The sequence below is a fragment of the Macaca thibetana genome, chromosome 11 (assembly GCF_024542745.1).
Source record: "Macaca thibetana thibetana isolate TM-01 chromosome 11, ASM2454274v1, whole genome shotgun sequence".
NCBI classification, from domain to species: Eukaryota; Metazoa; Chordata; class Mammalia; order Primates; family Cercopithecidae; genus Macaca; species Macaca thibetana.
The window spans coordinates 44,899,851-44,914,997 of NC_065588.1; the positions used below are offsets into that span (position 1 = coordinate 44,899,851).

General features: G+C 44.8%; 2 protein-coding genes across 2 annotated transcripts; one reads left to right on the forward strand and one right to left on the reverse strand.

Moving 5' to 3' along the window:
* The first annotated feature begins 2,142 nt into the window (after nt 1–2,142).
* On the forward strand, nt 2,143–5,405 carry LOC126930182 (olfactory receptor 8S1). The gene is made up of 2 exons (XM_050746940.1): nt 2,143–2,915; nt 5,243–5,405. Exons 1-2 carry the CDS (start codon nt 2,143–2,145, stop codon nt 5,403–5,405), a joined length of 936 nt encoding a protein of 311 aa, XP_050602897.1.
* Nucleotides 5,406–10,402: 4,997 nt separating this feature from the next.
* On the reverse strand, nt 10,403–14,878 carry LALBA (lactalbumin alpha). Its single transcript, XM_050746961.1, has 5 exons — nt 14,771–14,878; nt 12,595–12,746; nt 11,810–11,968; nt 11,246–11,321; nt 10,403–10,735 (listed from the first exon to the last, which is right to left on the reverse strand). Exons 1-5 carry the CDS (start codon nt 14,791–14,793, stop codon nt 10,675–10,677), a joined length of 471 nt encoding a protein of 156 aa, XP_050602918.1. The 5' UTR covers nt 14,794–14,878; the 3' UTR covers nt 10,403–10,674.
* Between the last annotated feature and the right edge of the window lie 269 nt (nt 14,879–15,147).

Consider the following 15,147-nt stretch of genomic DNA (forward strand, 5'->3'; position numbering starts at 1 on the left):
ACAAGTCATGAATCCAGATCAGATTCTCATTGATAAACTTCCTGAGTTAACCATCAAGGGGAGGGGGACTAGCCACTTTACCTTCCTCTGATCTAGACTGAATCCTGTAACTGTCCATTTTGCCAGTTGTTCTTTTATCTCTCACCCCTATTTCTGGTCTTTAACTTCCCTGCGATGCACAAAAATGATCCAAGTTTGACTTGGCTTTTTTCAAATCTTTTTCCAAATATTCCAAAAAATAGCACAGTCTTTGTAGATGCCCATGGTAAGATCTGAAATTGCAGTGAAAACAGTGTACATCACACATTCACAGAAACGCTGGAATGGGAAGACCTTGAAATGACTGATGTTCACTGTCATGCACGTCCGTGTGGAGAGACCACCAAACAGGCTTTGTGTGAGCAATAAAGCTTTTTAATCACCTGGGTGCAGGCAGGCTGAGTCCAAAAAAAGAGTCAGCGAAGGGAGATAAGGGTGGGGCCATTTTATAGGATTTGGGTAGGTAAAGGAAAATTACAGTCAAAGGGGGGTTGTTCTCTGGTGGGCAGGAGTGGGGGTCACAAGGTGCTCAGTGGGGGAGCTTTTTGAGCCAGGATGAACCAGGAAAAGGACTTTCACAAGGTAATGTCATCACTTAAGGCAAGGATCAGCCATTTTCACTTCTTTTGTGGTGGAATGTCATCAGTTAAGGCGGGGCAGGGCATTTTTCACTTCTTTTGTGATTCTTCAGTTACTTCAGGCCATCTGGGCATATACGTGCAAGTCATAGCGGATGCAATGGCTTGACTTGGGCTCAGAGGCCTGACATTCACAGTCTTCATTTCTTTTTTTTTTTTTTTTTTTTTTTTTTTTTTTTTGAGACGGAGTCTTGCTCTGTCGCCCAGGCTGGAGTGCAGTGGCGCGATCTCGGCTCACTGCAAGCTCCGCCTCCTGGGTTTACGCCATTCTCCTGCCTCAGCCTCCTGAGTAGCTGGGACTACAGGCGCCCGCCGCCGCGCCCGGCTAATTTTTTGTATTTTTAGTAGAGACGGGGTTTCACCGTGGTCTCGATCTCCTGACCTTGTGATCCGCCCGCCTCGGCCTCTCAAAGTGCTGGGATTACAGGCGTGAGCCACCGCGCCCGGCCCACAGTCTTCATTTCTATTCAAGGGTTTCCCCTTGCCTGGCTTCTGTGAAACCAATACACTCATGTGTCATTTCTGCTTGGATTGACACAGAAGGGGAGAAGGGGCTTCTATTTAGTACCAGAAACACCCCCAGGAAGACTGTTTCCCCATCTTTTCAATTTCTAAGCTGGTAGCAGGTATAGTGACTCACCTGTAATCCCAGTACTTTGGGAGGCTGAGGAGGGGTGATCACTTAAGGTCAGGAGTTTGCAACTAGCCTGGGCAATATTGTGAGACCTCATCTCTAGAAAAAAATTAAATTAAAAATTAAATTTAAAAAAATCTAAGCTGGACTGAGGCACGAGAATAGCTTCAACCTAGGAGACGGAGGCTTCAGTGAGTTGAGATTGTGCCACTGCACTCCAACCTAGGCACAAGAATAAGACTCTGTCTCAAAAAAAAAAAAAATCTAATCTGGAATGAACTTTAGAAACCATCTATTTTTCCCAGACCTTTTTTTTTAGAAACTTAAGTGGCTTATGAGCTTACAGTGGCCGAGAGAGAACTTGCACCATGACCAAGTCTCATAATACTTCTATCAGACACTCAGACACTCATCATGGTCTGCCATCCAGATGGTCAGCCAAAATGTTTATTGCTTATTCACTATACCAGTTAGCCCTCCTGTGGTTTAAGCTCAGTTCCTTTTGGAAGTAGAGAATAGCACTTCTCAGTATCAACTCCCTTCGCTTCCTTCTCCAGCCTGAATAATCCCTGCTCTCTTCTTCCTTTCTAGGTCTGATTCTCTGAACTTTTCCTCCCCACCTTCTCCACTATGGCAAATAAGTTACTGCCCTAAGCTGGAAAGGACTGACGCAGCCTGACATGGCAAAGCTGCCTCCACTACAGAATCTGTCCTGGGTCTGCCCTGAAGCTTTACTGCCAATGCCTCATCCCCGGGCATGCCCTGACACTGATAACCCATTGGAGCATTCTTTTCAGTTCTTGTCAGTCAAAAGGGAAACTTGAGTGCTCCATGGAAGTCAGCAACATGACCACAGTCACTGTGTTTGTTCTCCTAGGACTGTCCAACAACCCTCAGGTTCAGGCACTGCTCTTTGTTCTGTTCCTGGCGATTTATCTCTTGACACTACTGGGGAACCTGCTGATGGTGCTGGTGATCAGTACTGATTCCCACCTCCACACCCCCATGTACTTCTTCCTGAGACACCTCTCCTTCCTGGATGCTTTCAATTCCTCAATTATTGTGCCTAAACTGCTAGAGAACCTTCTTTCTAAGGAGAAGACAATATCCTTCCTTGAGTGTTTCACCCAGATCTCCCTGGTCATATTTTCTGGAGCTACTGAGGCTTGCCTCCTCTCGGTCATGGCCTACGACCGGTTTCAGGCCGTGTGTCATCCGCTGTTGTATGTGGTGGTTATGAACAGAAGGGTGTGTGCTGGCCTGGTGGGGTCATCCTGGGCCATAGGAATCGGGACTGGCCTAATTAACACCCTCCTGCTTGCTCAGCAGCACTTCTGCGGCCCTAACGTCATCCGCAGTTTTGCCTGCGAGCTTCCTCCGGTGCTCTTATTGACCTGTTCCAACCCCTGCGCTAGCATCGCCTCCATTCTCACCACCATGTCAGTCCTGGGCCTTGGCACCCTTGTCCTTTTGCTGGGTTCCTACAGCTGTATCATCAAAACAGCCCTGAGGATCAACTCTGCCACAGGTCGGAACAAGATCTTTTCCACCTGCTCTTCCCATTTCCTTATGGTCACCATCTTTTATACTTCAGGAGTTCTCAGGTATGTCATTCTATACCCCTGAATATAAATGTGGGATATTCCTTACCCTAGGTGGTCTCCGTTGGCAGAATAGAGCATTACAAAATAGCAAGACATTCAAAAGGCCTGGGCTCTAGTTCTGGCTCTACCAGGGACTAGCTATATGCATTGCAAATAATCTATTTTCAGCTGGGTACGGTGGCTCATGCCTGTAACCCCAGCACTTTGGGAGGCCGAGGTGGGTGGATCGCTTGAGCCCAGGAGTTGGAGACCAGCCTGGCCAACATAGCGAAACCCTTCTTTACTGGAAATATAAAATTAGCCAGGTGTGGTCGCGTGCACCTGTAGTCCTAGCTACTCGGGAGGCTGAGATAGAAGAATTGCTTGAACCTCCGAGGCAGAGGTTGCAGTGAGCGGAAATTGCCCTACTGCACTCTAGCCTGGACAACAGAGTGAAACTAGGTCTCAAAAAAAAAAAAAAAAAAAAAAAAAAAAAAAACAGAATCTATTTTCCTTCTAAGGCTTCAATTGTCCATTCTGGAAAATGAGTTTAGACCAAGATAAAGATTTTTCTACTTCATTAACCTAAGATTTGGGAGTTCTCAAAAAGAAATCAGAGAACCTTTGTTAGATTTTTATTCAGTGCTAGACAAAAAATAAAGCCTGTCTTTGAAAAGTATGCCATCTTTATTTCCTACTGGGAGATGTCGCCAAAGCTTACGTATGTTGTAGCAATTTACTAGCCATTTACTGTACACCAGCTGCTTTACATTGCCAAGTCAATTTTAGCATGCACCACACTACAAGAGAAATATTATCAACCCACTTTTAGGTAAAGAACCTGAGTTTAGGAAGTAATCAGGTAATTTCTTAGCAGTCCTAGAACAAGCTAGTAATGGAGCCACAAGTTGGACCAAGATCCGTGCCCTTCCTTACCATGCTTCTCAAACATCGACAGCTCTGGCTGCCTAGTCCTCCCTCACTAGGAGACAAAACAATCGACGCCTGTGCTTTCTACTAGTAAATTGAAGGTGGATTTGCACAAATTGTTCAATACTTTTCTCACCTGCCTGTGATTCAGAGAGAAGCCAAGGATGGAAATGGATGATAAGAATAGTCCAGTACCTGTAGTCTAGTGGCTGGGAAAGAAAAAATAAGTAAAAGAAAAATAAATAAATAAATAGCCCAGGAGAGCTCAACTGAGCTGTACACTAATCTCTTCGTCTCCCTTTGTCTCAGTTTCCTCATCTGCCATAAAGGATGTGACTACTTACTTCACAGAAATGTTAGAAAGAATAAGTTAAAAGACAAAAATAACAGTAAAATGACTATTTTTTTAAATAACCAAACACATTGGAACCCACAAGGAATATCCTCGGGATAGTCTATTCTGATAACTACGGTGCCACTGCAAAAAAATAATAATACTAGTGCGTCTTTGGAAGATACTCCGAGTGGTACTTAGCAAAATGTACTCAAGATTTTAATCTTATAATTTGGAATCATATTATGTGCTTAACACATTTTCATCTCCCATTTTACCAGTTTTGGTTTCTTTTCCAAACCAAAGAAAAATGCAACTAAAAGGACAACTTTATACAAATAATAGGCCACTCAACTTTATAAAAATAATAGGCAAGGATTCTGAGGGTAATTCCCAGGGCCATAAAAGTTGGGAATAATGACAACATTTTATTTTATTTTATTATTTTTTTTTTCTGACTCCAAATTTTGTTTTATTCACCATGTAGACTCAAAATAGCAAACGCAGGAAAATGCACATAGAATAATACAAAATGCTGTACATCATAAAATCACCATTATTGGTAAGTAATGACAACATTTTAAACTGAGCGTATAGTTTTACATGAACAGTCATCACAAGGTGAGAACATTGTGTTTCTGTACTGTTGCGTATAAACAGGAAAAAGAGAAAAATTCCTCATATAATCATCATAGCTATTAAGGAAGAATGTTTTGAAGAGTATGAAATGCTATGGAAGTGTATGAAATTATTATTAATTCTATTTTGTTTTACTTTTTATCTGTCCTAAATATTAATTCTATTAGAACCCACAGCCTTTGATATGATGCAGAACTGCTTGTTCTTCGGGGCAGCTCCTGTAACTTTCTGTGTGAGCTCACTTACGTTTGGAAGTGTTTGAAGGCAGAAATGACTGACTTTTCACAGATCAGCCATTTCTAGATGCTGCCACCAGAGAAAGTCAGCTCTGAAGACCTCCTTTGCAGGGAGGGGAGTCTTTGCAGGGAGGGGCTGAATTGTTGCTGCCAACAGTAAGTATTGTCACCATTGCCATGAGTGGCTTTTCTGTCCAATTCCCTTCAAGGTATGTGATTCCTGCATCCGGCTCAGCCCTAGAGCAAGTGCTCTCTGTGCAGTACAGTGTGATAATCCCCCTGCTGAACCCCCTCATCTACAGTCTGAAGAACCAGGAGGTAAAGGTGGCTCTGGGGAGGATGCTGGCCAGGAAGTCCAGGCTTCCCTTGTAGCCCAATGCCCCTGCCTCAGCAGGAGGAAAAGTAATGGGGAAAAAGGACGGAGGAAGAGCTGTCACCACTCAGCTACCTCAGCATTCATCTCTCTCCAAAACAGAGACCTTAGTTTCTCTTCCTCCAATGCCCTGCTCTCAGCCAAAGGCAATGAGGAAACTGTCACAGAGCAGGTAACACCCATCAGATGGGGCGCAGTCATTATACAAGAAAATTCTCAGGGCATCCCTGGCCATTTCTATAGCTAATGCTTTTTCCTCTCATTTCTTGCCTGTTTTTACCTCTCTTCTTCCTGCCTCTCCCTCTCCCTTTTACTTATGTCTATGCACAAAAGGTAAATCAACCTATCAGACCACTAGCAAATGTCCTTCTGCATTCTTGGATAGTCCCATCTTGGCACTGTGACCCAACTCCTCTTTTGTTCTCATGCCAAAAAGTCCTTTTAAAGATCTACATCCCATAACATCTTAGAAAGAAATCAAATAGACTGGGCGTGGTGGCTCACACCTGTGGTCCTGGCACTTTGGGAGGCTGAGGTGGGCAGATCACGAAGTCGGGAGATCAAGATCATCCTGGCCAATATGGTGAAACCCCATTTCTATTAAAAATACAAAAATTAGCCTGGTGTGGTGGTTCACGCCTGTAGTCCCAGCTACTCGGGAGGCTGAGGCAGGAGAATTGCTTGAACCCGGGAGGCAGAGGTTGCAGTGAGCTGAGATCGCACCACTGCACTCCAGCCTGACAACACAGCAACACTCTGTCTCAAAAAAAAAAAAGAAAGAAAGAAAGAAATCAAATAAAATAAGAGTGTCTCCTCCTGTCTTCATCCTTAACAAGTAGCGGCTAAAGTAGAGCCTAAGCCAGGTGTGATGGCACATCCCTGTAGTCCCAGCTGCCCGAGAGACTGAAGCAGGAGGATCATTTGAGCTCAGGAGTTCAAGGCTATAGTGTGCTGTGCTCACACCTGTGAATAGCCACTGCCCTCTGGACTGGGCAATGTTGTCAGACCCCATCTCTAAATAAACAAATAAATAAAATAGCACCTAGCAAACAGTGTATCCTTAATAACCATTTGGTGACAAATCAAGCAGTGAAGGAAGGAATTAATATGGATCACCTGAAGTCTTTTCTCTTGCATGATCTCAGGAAATGGGAAGAGGGGAGTATCCCCCTCTAAAGTATAAGGGTCTTCAAAGCAAAACCTCTAATAGCTTCTGTATCCCCAATATCTAGTACCTCCTGTCACCTAATAGGCTCTTAATTAATGTTCAATAAATGAAAAAAGTGGAGGATGAGAGAGAAGGAGAAGTGGGAGAAGAAACATAAAAAGAAATATTTGAGGCCAGGCACAGTGGCTCGCGCCTGTAATCCCAACACTTTGGGAGGCTGAGGTGGGTGGATCTCCTGAGGCTAGGAGTTCAAGACCAACCTGGCCAACACTGTGAAACCCCATGTCTACTAAAAATACAAAAATTAACTGGGCGTGGTGATGGGCATCTGTAATCCCAGCTACTTGGGAGGCTGAAGCAGGAGAACTGTTTGAACCAGAGAGGCAGAGGTTGCAGTGAGCTGAGATTGCACCACTACACTCTAGTCTGGGCAACAGAGAGAGACTCCATCAAAAAAAGACAAAAAAGAGGTCAGGCGCGGTGGAGGGCAGATCACCTGAGGGCAGGAGTTCAAGACCCGCCTGGCCAACATGGTGAAACCCCATCTCTACTAAAAATACAAAAATTAGCCGGGCGTGGCAGCGCATGCCTGTAATCCCAGCTATTCAGGAGGCTGAGGCAGGAGAATTGCCTGAACCCAGGAAGTGGAGGTTGCAGTGAACCAAGATCCTGCCACAGCACTCCAGCCTGGGCAACAGAGCAAAACTCCATCTCAAAAAGAAAGAAAAAAATATTTGATTTTATCTAATACAATTCCTGTCTTCATAACAAGATAGGTGTCAGGGAAAAGTAGCAGGGAGGAGAAAGCAGGATAAGAGGAGAGAACAAAACTCTGTATTGCTGTGAACCATTTCGAGTCTTTCTCACGCAGAGCTCAGTAAATGGTCTGCTGTCTGAGAGCCACTCCCTGGAGCCTCCCCGCTTCCACATTAGTCTGGATGACTTCAGACCTTTACTTGGCTTAGAGCTTCATTTTAGGCCTAAAGGAAAGATAAGGAGGTAGAGAAAGCAAAACAGATGCTCAGTTGCCATGCTGCCTCCTATCTGGCTCTGGAGAAAGTTCTCAGGAAGAGAACAGCAGTTTCCTGTCCTGCTTCTACCCAAATGCCAAGAGAACTGCATCTATCAAGCCTGCTTCTATGCCCGAAGAAAAAGAAAAGTTATCACGTGAGGTGATGATATGTTAATGAGCTTGATTGTGGTGATCATTTAAGTGTATACATACAACAGAACATCAAGTTGTACACCTTCAACATTTACAATTAGGAGGAGGAGAAGGTGAAGAAGACTACTGGTGTGTATGCCATGAAGCTGATCCAGCCATACCTCACTGGATAAAGGAGGCAACATCTCCTCCAAATATAGATTTATTGATTCATTTTCTCAAAAGAATTCATAATTCAGTGGACACCATATTAGACATTGAAATTAAAAAATGTATAGGCCGGGCACTGTGGCTCACACCTGTAATCCAAGCACATTAGAAGGCCGAGGTGGGAGTTTAAGACCAGCCTGAGCAACATGGTGAAATCCCATCTCTACTAAAAATTCTAAAATTAGCTGGGCATGGTGGCAGGCACCTATGCCCAGCTACTCCAGAAGCTGAGACAGGAGAATCGCTTGAACCCAAGAAGCGGAGGTCACAGTGAGCCGAGATCATGCCACGGCACTCCAGCCTGGGCAACAAGAGCAAAACTCCGTCTCAAAAAATATACACACATAAGCTAGTGTGGGGAAAATAAGTACAGACTAGGAACAAGAGAGAGTTTGCCTGAGAATTCCAAATGCAGACCCCAAATGCCTTTTGTAGTGTTGCTTGAACCAAAGAACATGGCATTTTGTTTGTTTATTTGATTTAATACATGAATTATTTTACAACTCAACACACTACAATTAAACTGAGTAGAAACACAGAAAAACTGCTCTGCAGTACTAGTACAGAGTACGCATCTATAAACATTTGTATCATAACCCACTGTAACCAATGAATAATTGAAAAAAAGAAAAAGATGTCTTTCATGCCAGTTCCCTGGCTTCTTTTAACTTTTTTTTTTTTTTTTTTTTTTTTTGAGACGGAGTCTTGCTCTGTCGCCCAGGCTGGAGTGCAGTGGCCGGATCTCAGCTCACTGCAAGCTCCGCCTCCCGGGTTTACGCCATTCTCCTGGCTCAGCCTCCCGAGTAGCTGGGACTACAGGCGCCCGCCACCTCGCCCGGCTAGTTTTTTGTATTTTTTAGTAGAGACGGGGTTTCACCGTGCTAGCCAGGATGGTCTCGATCTCCTGACCTCGTGATCCGCCCGTCTCGGCCTCCCAAAGTGCTGGGATTACAGGCTTGAGCCACCGCGCCCGGCCTCTATCTGTTCTTGATCTTCTGACCTCAGGCTGAGGTTCTCTCTACAGATAAATCTCTTACTGTCAGTTCCTTCAGCAACGGCTCCTGAAGATCATGAACTCATGTGCGGTGTACTTGCCCTCACAGGTGAACTTTCCCGTCTTCTCTGTAGGATGAAGGCCAGGGCTGTGGAGCTGAGCAACAATGCGAATGTCATTCTCAGTTCATTCAGAGTGTGACAAATTAAACTGTAGTTTGGAATGCTGGATTGTTAAAGCAGGAAGTGATCTCAGAAAACTATCTAGACCAAAATCCTCATTTTAAGATGAGGAAACTGAGGTACAGAGAATGGAGATGACCTGCCCAGGTTCAGACCATCAAAAAGTAGCAGAAACAGATTTTAGGACCCAAATGTCCTGATTCTTCTTTAACATATCCCATAATTATTTAAATGAATGAAGTCCTGCAAACATTCTCCTTAAAAACAAGTAAAGCACAAGAAGAAATAATGGAGTGGAGAGTTCACACCAAAACGTCCCATGTTCTCAGATTCTTCAGCATCACTGTCAAGGCCCCTGTTCTCTCTCTGGTTTCCAGAGACAGGAAGAGTTCCTTTCACAGCTCCTCATGAAGGATAAAGAAATCCTTCAACCCCCTCAAGTCACCCATTTCAGATTCTTGGGTTCCCACCCATGCTCTTCCTTTTCCCACCCCACATCTCCACTTGTCAAAATCCCACACAGACTTTAAAACCAGCCTAAATGCTCTCCCTTTCAGGAACCCTTTCTTGATTCCTTTTTCCCAACATCCCCTCCAAATATAAATGATCTTTCCTTTTGTGAATGCCCAGTGCACATTTCTAACCTCTCTCATGATGCTTATAACTCTCTTCCTTATATTGTAACTATTTATTAATGTTTATCTTATCTCTTGCATTAGTCCTTGAGGGAAAAGGCCATTCAGCCAACTTTGTGTTTTTGTTTTTTGTTGTTTTAGTTTTTTGAGATGGAGCACTCAGGCTGGAGTGCAATGACATGATCTCAACTCGTTGCAACCTCTGCCTCCCAGATTCAAACAATTTTCCTGCCTCAGCCTCCTGAGTAGCTGGAATTACAGGCACCTGCCACCACACCTGGATAATTTTTGTATTTTGGGTAGGGACAGGGTTTCGCTGTTGGCCAAGCTGGTCTCAAACTCCTGACCTCAAGCGATCTGCCCACCTCAGCCTCCCAAAGTGCTGGAATTACAGGAGGGAGCACCACACCCGGCCAGTATTCAGCCAACTTTGGATCCCTGTACAGTTCCTTGAATAGATTAGGTGATCAATAAAAGTTTGTCACATTGAGTTGGTGCAGAAAGTAACCTTCACCTTTCTATTGTAAATTCAGTCTACTTCTTCAGTAGAGACAGAAGGTGGCTATGACCTACGGCTTTGGTGTCCACCTACTCATCCTATTTCTTCCCCTTCCCTCCAGGGGGAAAAAAAAATACAGCCAGTGACTTCAAATTGGGATCTTTATTCAAGACAGAGGTGAAATCTGTGCTGTAGTGAAAGCGCCATCGGGGCACTGAGCAAGGGTCTAGAGCTCAGTGCACCACTCAGGCATCTCCGGAAAATAGTCCTCAAGAGTTCAGTGATGTCACTACAGCACCCAAGGCTCAGAGACAGATAAGCTTTGGGGGAACAGAAAGAAGCAAACTGAGGTGGCATTAGGAAAGAGGCATTCCAGGAATGTGGAGTGGGCAGGGATGCCAAGGACAGCAGATGCTCACAACTTCTCACAAAGCCACTGTTCCAGCTTCTCAGTGCAGAGGGCTTTATGGGCCAACCTGATAATGGAGAAAGGGACAAGGTGAGTTAGCTGACTGAATCTTGGCTTGAATTTCCATCTAGATTCATTCCCAGGAAGGCTGAAGTAAAAGAGTGTGGATGAGAATTACAGAAAGACATTCCTGGCCTGATGTCAAGGGACACAAGCCATCAAGTGGAATACAGTCCATAAAAAAATAATCCAAGAAAATTGTAGGGTTAAAAAAAGAGATGCAATGAGACCAACAGCTTGCTTGAGGGCATAGAACTAAGCAAGTGGAATTAGATGTCCAAATCTAAGTGAAAGGAGGCCTGGGTCTGAGCCCTCCATTAGGCAACCCCTTATTAGGAAAGTTGCTACCAAGGAGTGGAGCAAGAGAGGCTTAATAAGAGAAACCTGAGTCTCTAGGTAAGTTTTGTTTCAGAGACTGTATTCTAGATTAAATGACCAAGAGATAGGGTAAGAGGAAAGGGGTGCTGGGCTAACGGGGTAAGGAGGAGGATGGGGAAATAATAGAATAAGGATTCACCAGTAGTCAATTCCTTTAATATCCAGGATCTTCTTGGCACACATTATGTCATCAGTAATGTCATCGTCCAGGAACTCTGGCAGGAGTTACAGGGAAAGGAATGAGAGAGCTGAGAAGTATTACCCAGAAATTCACTGAGTTCCCCTAACCCCTGGATCCAGTGGGTTCTCTAAACTCAAGGCTTGTGCCTGTTGTCTTTTTATATGAAAGGACCAATGTGGTAATGTCTAACCCTGGGTAGGGACTTCCTTCATTTCCCTGGGATATCTCTGGAGGAATCATCAGCTTCATCAACTGACTTACCCTGAAAATGCAGAGAATAAGATTCCAAGACTCTCAGACTGCTCAGATTGTCTACCCCCGAACCTCAGGGAACTAGTTGTCTGGGGATTTGATGACCATGAAGAATCCAAACAGCTTCTTACCCAGTACTGCCAATTCAAGTCCCACAATTTTTGTAGAGCCAAGGCAACGAAGCCCGAGGTCTGCTTGGCACTAAAAAGGAGATTATCCCAAGGGCAGGCCTCAGAAAAACAGAGAAAGAGGGTTATAGAGGCTACTCACTGTCACAGGAGATGTCGCAGATATTCCTTGACTGAGGGACCTGGCTGCTCTTGCACCAAAGCTTATTACTGATCTGGAAGAGTCCATATTCTGTGCTTCCATTGCTTTCAACTATGGCTTGTGTGTCATAACCACTGGTGTGAAACACGGTACAGATGACTGAGGGAAAGATGAGAAACAGATACCACAGAGATGTCCAGGATCCGCATACAGGAGGAATTGTAATTCTAAGACATAAAAATGGTTTCCAGCCAATCTCCAAAGATGGCAAAGGAGAATTCCAAAAAAAATCAGACAATAAGAGAAAGAAAGGGTAGGAAAATAAATGGGGCCAGGTGCAATGGCTCACACCTGTAATCCCAGCACTTTGGGAGGCTGAGGCGGGTGGATCACAAGGTCAGGACTTTGAGACCAGCCTGGCCAACACGGTGAAACCCTGTCTCTACAAAAAGTACAAAATTAGCCAGGCATGGTGGTGGGTGCCTGTAATTCCAGCTACTTGGGAGGCTGAAGCAGGAGAATCACTTGAACCGAGGAAGCAGAGGTTGCAGTGAGCCGAGATTACACCATTGCACTCCAGCCTGGGCCACAAGAGTGAAACTCCATCTCAAAAATAAATAAATAAATACATGCATACATACATACATGAAATAAGAGTATGCAAATGAGCAGAAAAGAGGATGATTAGATAATTAAGTAAAAGCGGAGGAGCGAAGTGGAGGAAAGAGGGAATGGAGGCGAGAATCACATGAGGAATGGATGAAACAAGGAAGCAGGGAACTCACATTCAGGCAAAGCGATGCCTCCATAACCATCTATGTCTTTCAGCAGCTGGGACAGCTCACATTTTGTAAATTGCTTGGCCGGGATGGCAGGGAACAGGATGCCCACCAGGAACAGAGGGACAAATGACCTCATTTTGGCTGCCCCCAAGAACCTGAAATGGAAGCATCACTCCGTTTCATTTCTTTATATTCATGCAGAAAGCCTCAGGGGCTCTGGCACCAAGCCCTACATCTAGGAAGAGAATGAAGAGAGACTGGTCATGCCAAGACAGAAACGCTGAGCCTGCCAGCTTCCTTCCGTAATTCACCCTCTTTTTCTTTCCCTCTCCCAGTATCTAGTCCATACCAGGTATTGTTCTCTGCCCAGAAAGAGTTCAAACCTTGATCCAGCTTCCCATTTGGCTTTGTTTATCCCTTTGTTTTTTGTAGGGTTGGTTCTAGGAAGCACTGTCTCTGGTTACTTTAGGAACAAAGAAGGCCATAGGGGGCAATATAAGTGAGTAATCAGAAAATACAATAAAGTTCTATGGCCAGCTTCCCCCTCCCCGCTAGAGACACACAGAATGTGGAGAGGGGGTGTATGTCATCACATGCCGCAGTCCCAGGATCAAAGCTGGCATTTGTCCAACCAACGCAGCCATGTAACAAAGCCCAGAATGAGTTCTGAGCTCATGACTGAAGGCTCAGAAATAGAAATAGAATATGGGAATGTAGACTACAACAATCAGATATAACTTGGATCCTAAGACTTCCTAGTTAAGGAAAATGCATAATTGAAAAGCCTGTATGAAAGCATCTAGGCCAGGCACAATGTCTCACACTTGTAACCCCAGCACTTTGGGAGGCTGAGGCTGGTGGATCACTTGAGCCCAGGAGTTTGAGACCAGCCTGGGCAACATGGTAAAACCCCATCTCTACAAAAAAAAAAAAATAAATAAATACAAAAATTAGCTGGGCATGGTGGCATGTGCCTGTAGTCCCAGCTTCTTCAGGGACTAAAGCAGGAGGAACATTTGAGCACAGGAAGTCGAGGCTGCAGTGAGCCATGTTCACTCCATTGCACTCTATCCATCCTGGGAGACAAAGTGAGACCCTGCCTTTTTTTTTTTTTTTTTTTTTTTTTTTGAGGCGGAGTCTCGCTCTGTAGCCCGGGCTGGAGTGCAGTGGCCGGATCTCAGCTCACTGCAAGCTCCGCCTCCCAGGTTTACGCCATTCTCCTGCCTCAGCCTCCCGAGTAGCTGGGACTACAGGCGCCCGCCACCTCGCCCGGCTAGTTTTTTGTATTTTTTAGTAGAGACGGGGTTTCACCGTGTTCGCCAGGATGGTCTCGATCTCCTGACCTCGTGATCCACCCGTCTCGGCCTCCCAAAGTGCTGGGATTACAGGCTTGAGCCACCGCGCCCGGCTACCCTGCCTTTTTTTAAAAGAAAAAAGAATCTAGCTATTATCAGATTCCCCACCCCTAACCACTTCTACGATAAATAACCAAATACTACATTGGCATTGAGACATTACATAAATCTAAGACTAATAACTTGTAGACAACCTCAGAGTTGGCCACGGAAAGTGGGAAAGATGCAAGCCAGTGGAAAGATTGGACTTCAAGGCTGAACAAGCTTATGTCTGGAACCTCTATAAGGTCAGTGCCCCTAAGCAAGTAGAGCTAAGGATACTAGTTCTGAATAGTTCCTTTAATTTGCTGGCATCAAGCTTCATGTTATGGTGACAAGTAGCTGTTAGCTCCTTCATGCCACCATTCATCTTCTTTATCCTCATCTCTAAACCTGACCTGATTTCTTCTTTCTTCTTCCTTTTTTTTTTTTTTTTTTTTTTTTTTTTAGACCAAGTCTCACTCTGTCACCCAGGTTGGAATGCAGTGGCACAGTCTTGGCTCACTGCAACCTCTGCCTCCCAGGCTCAAGTGATTCTCCTGCCTCAGCCTCCCAAGTAGCTGGGACTACAGGCATGTGTAACCATGCCCGGCTAATTTTAGTATTTTTAGTGGAGACGGAGTTTCTCCGTGTTGGCCAGGATGGTCTCGAACTTCTGAGCTCAGGCAATCTGCCTTCCTCGGCCTCCCAAAGTGCTAGGATTAAGACATGAGCCACTGCGCCCAGCAACTTGATTTCTTATGTGTCAGGGAACATTTATCTCAGTTAATCTGTTTAAGACTTACAAACTGATGGTCTTCCATATCATTATCTCCTACATGTATTCAGAGTCAGGGAAAAGTCCTCTCAGTTTAATCCTGTCTTCTATACCATGGATAACCAGTATATGAAGTGGCAGGAGTGAAGGGAAGGTGGAGGATCTTGGTGTGCCAGGAGGGATGAGCAGAAAGTCCTGATAGCAAGAGATACATGTTCAGAAACACAGCAAAAGTGGAGCCACTCCATTTCTCCACATTCCACCTAGAGGCACTGCAAGGGTACACGACAGGAATGGGAATTCTATCACGCTAAGCTTTGTTGAGAATATGGCTGAGGGTGACCTTGAACCATATGGGAGAGGGACAGATAAGAAAAGCTTGTGCTGAGGACTAGTCCTTCCAAT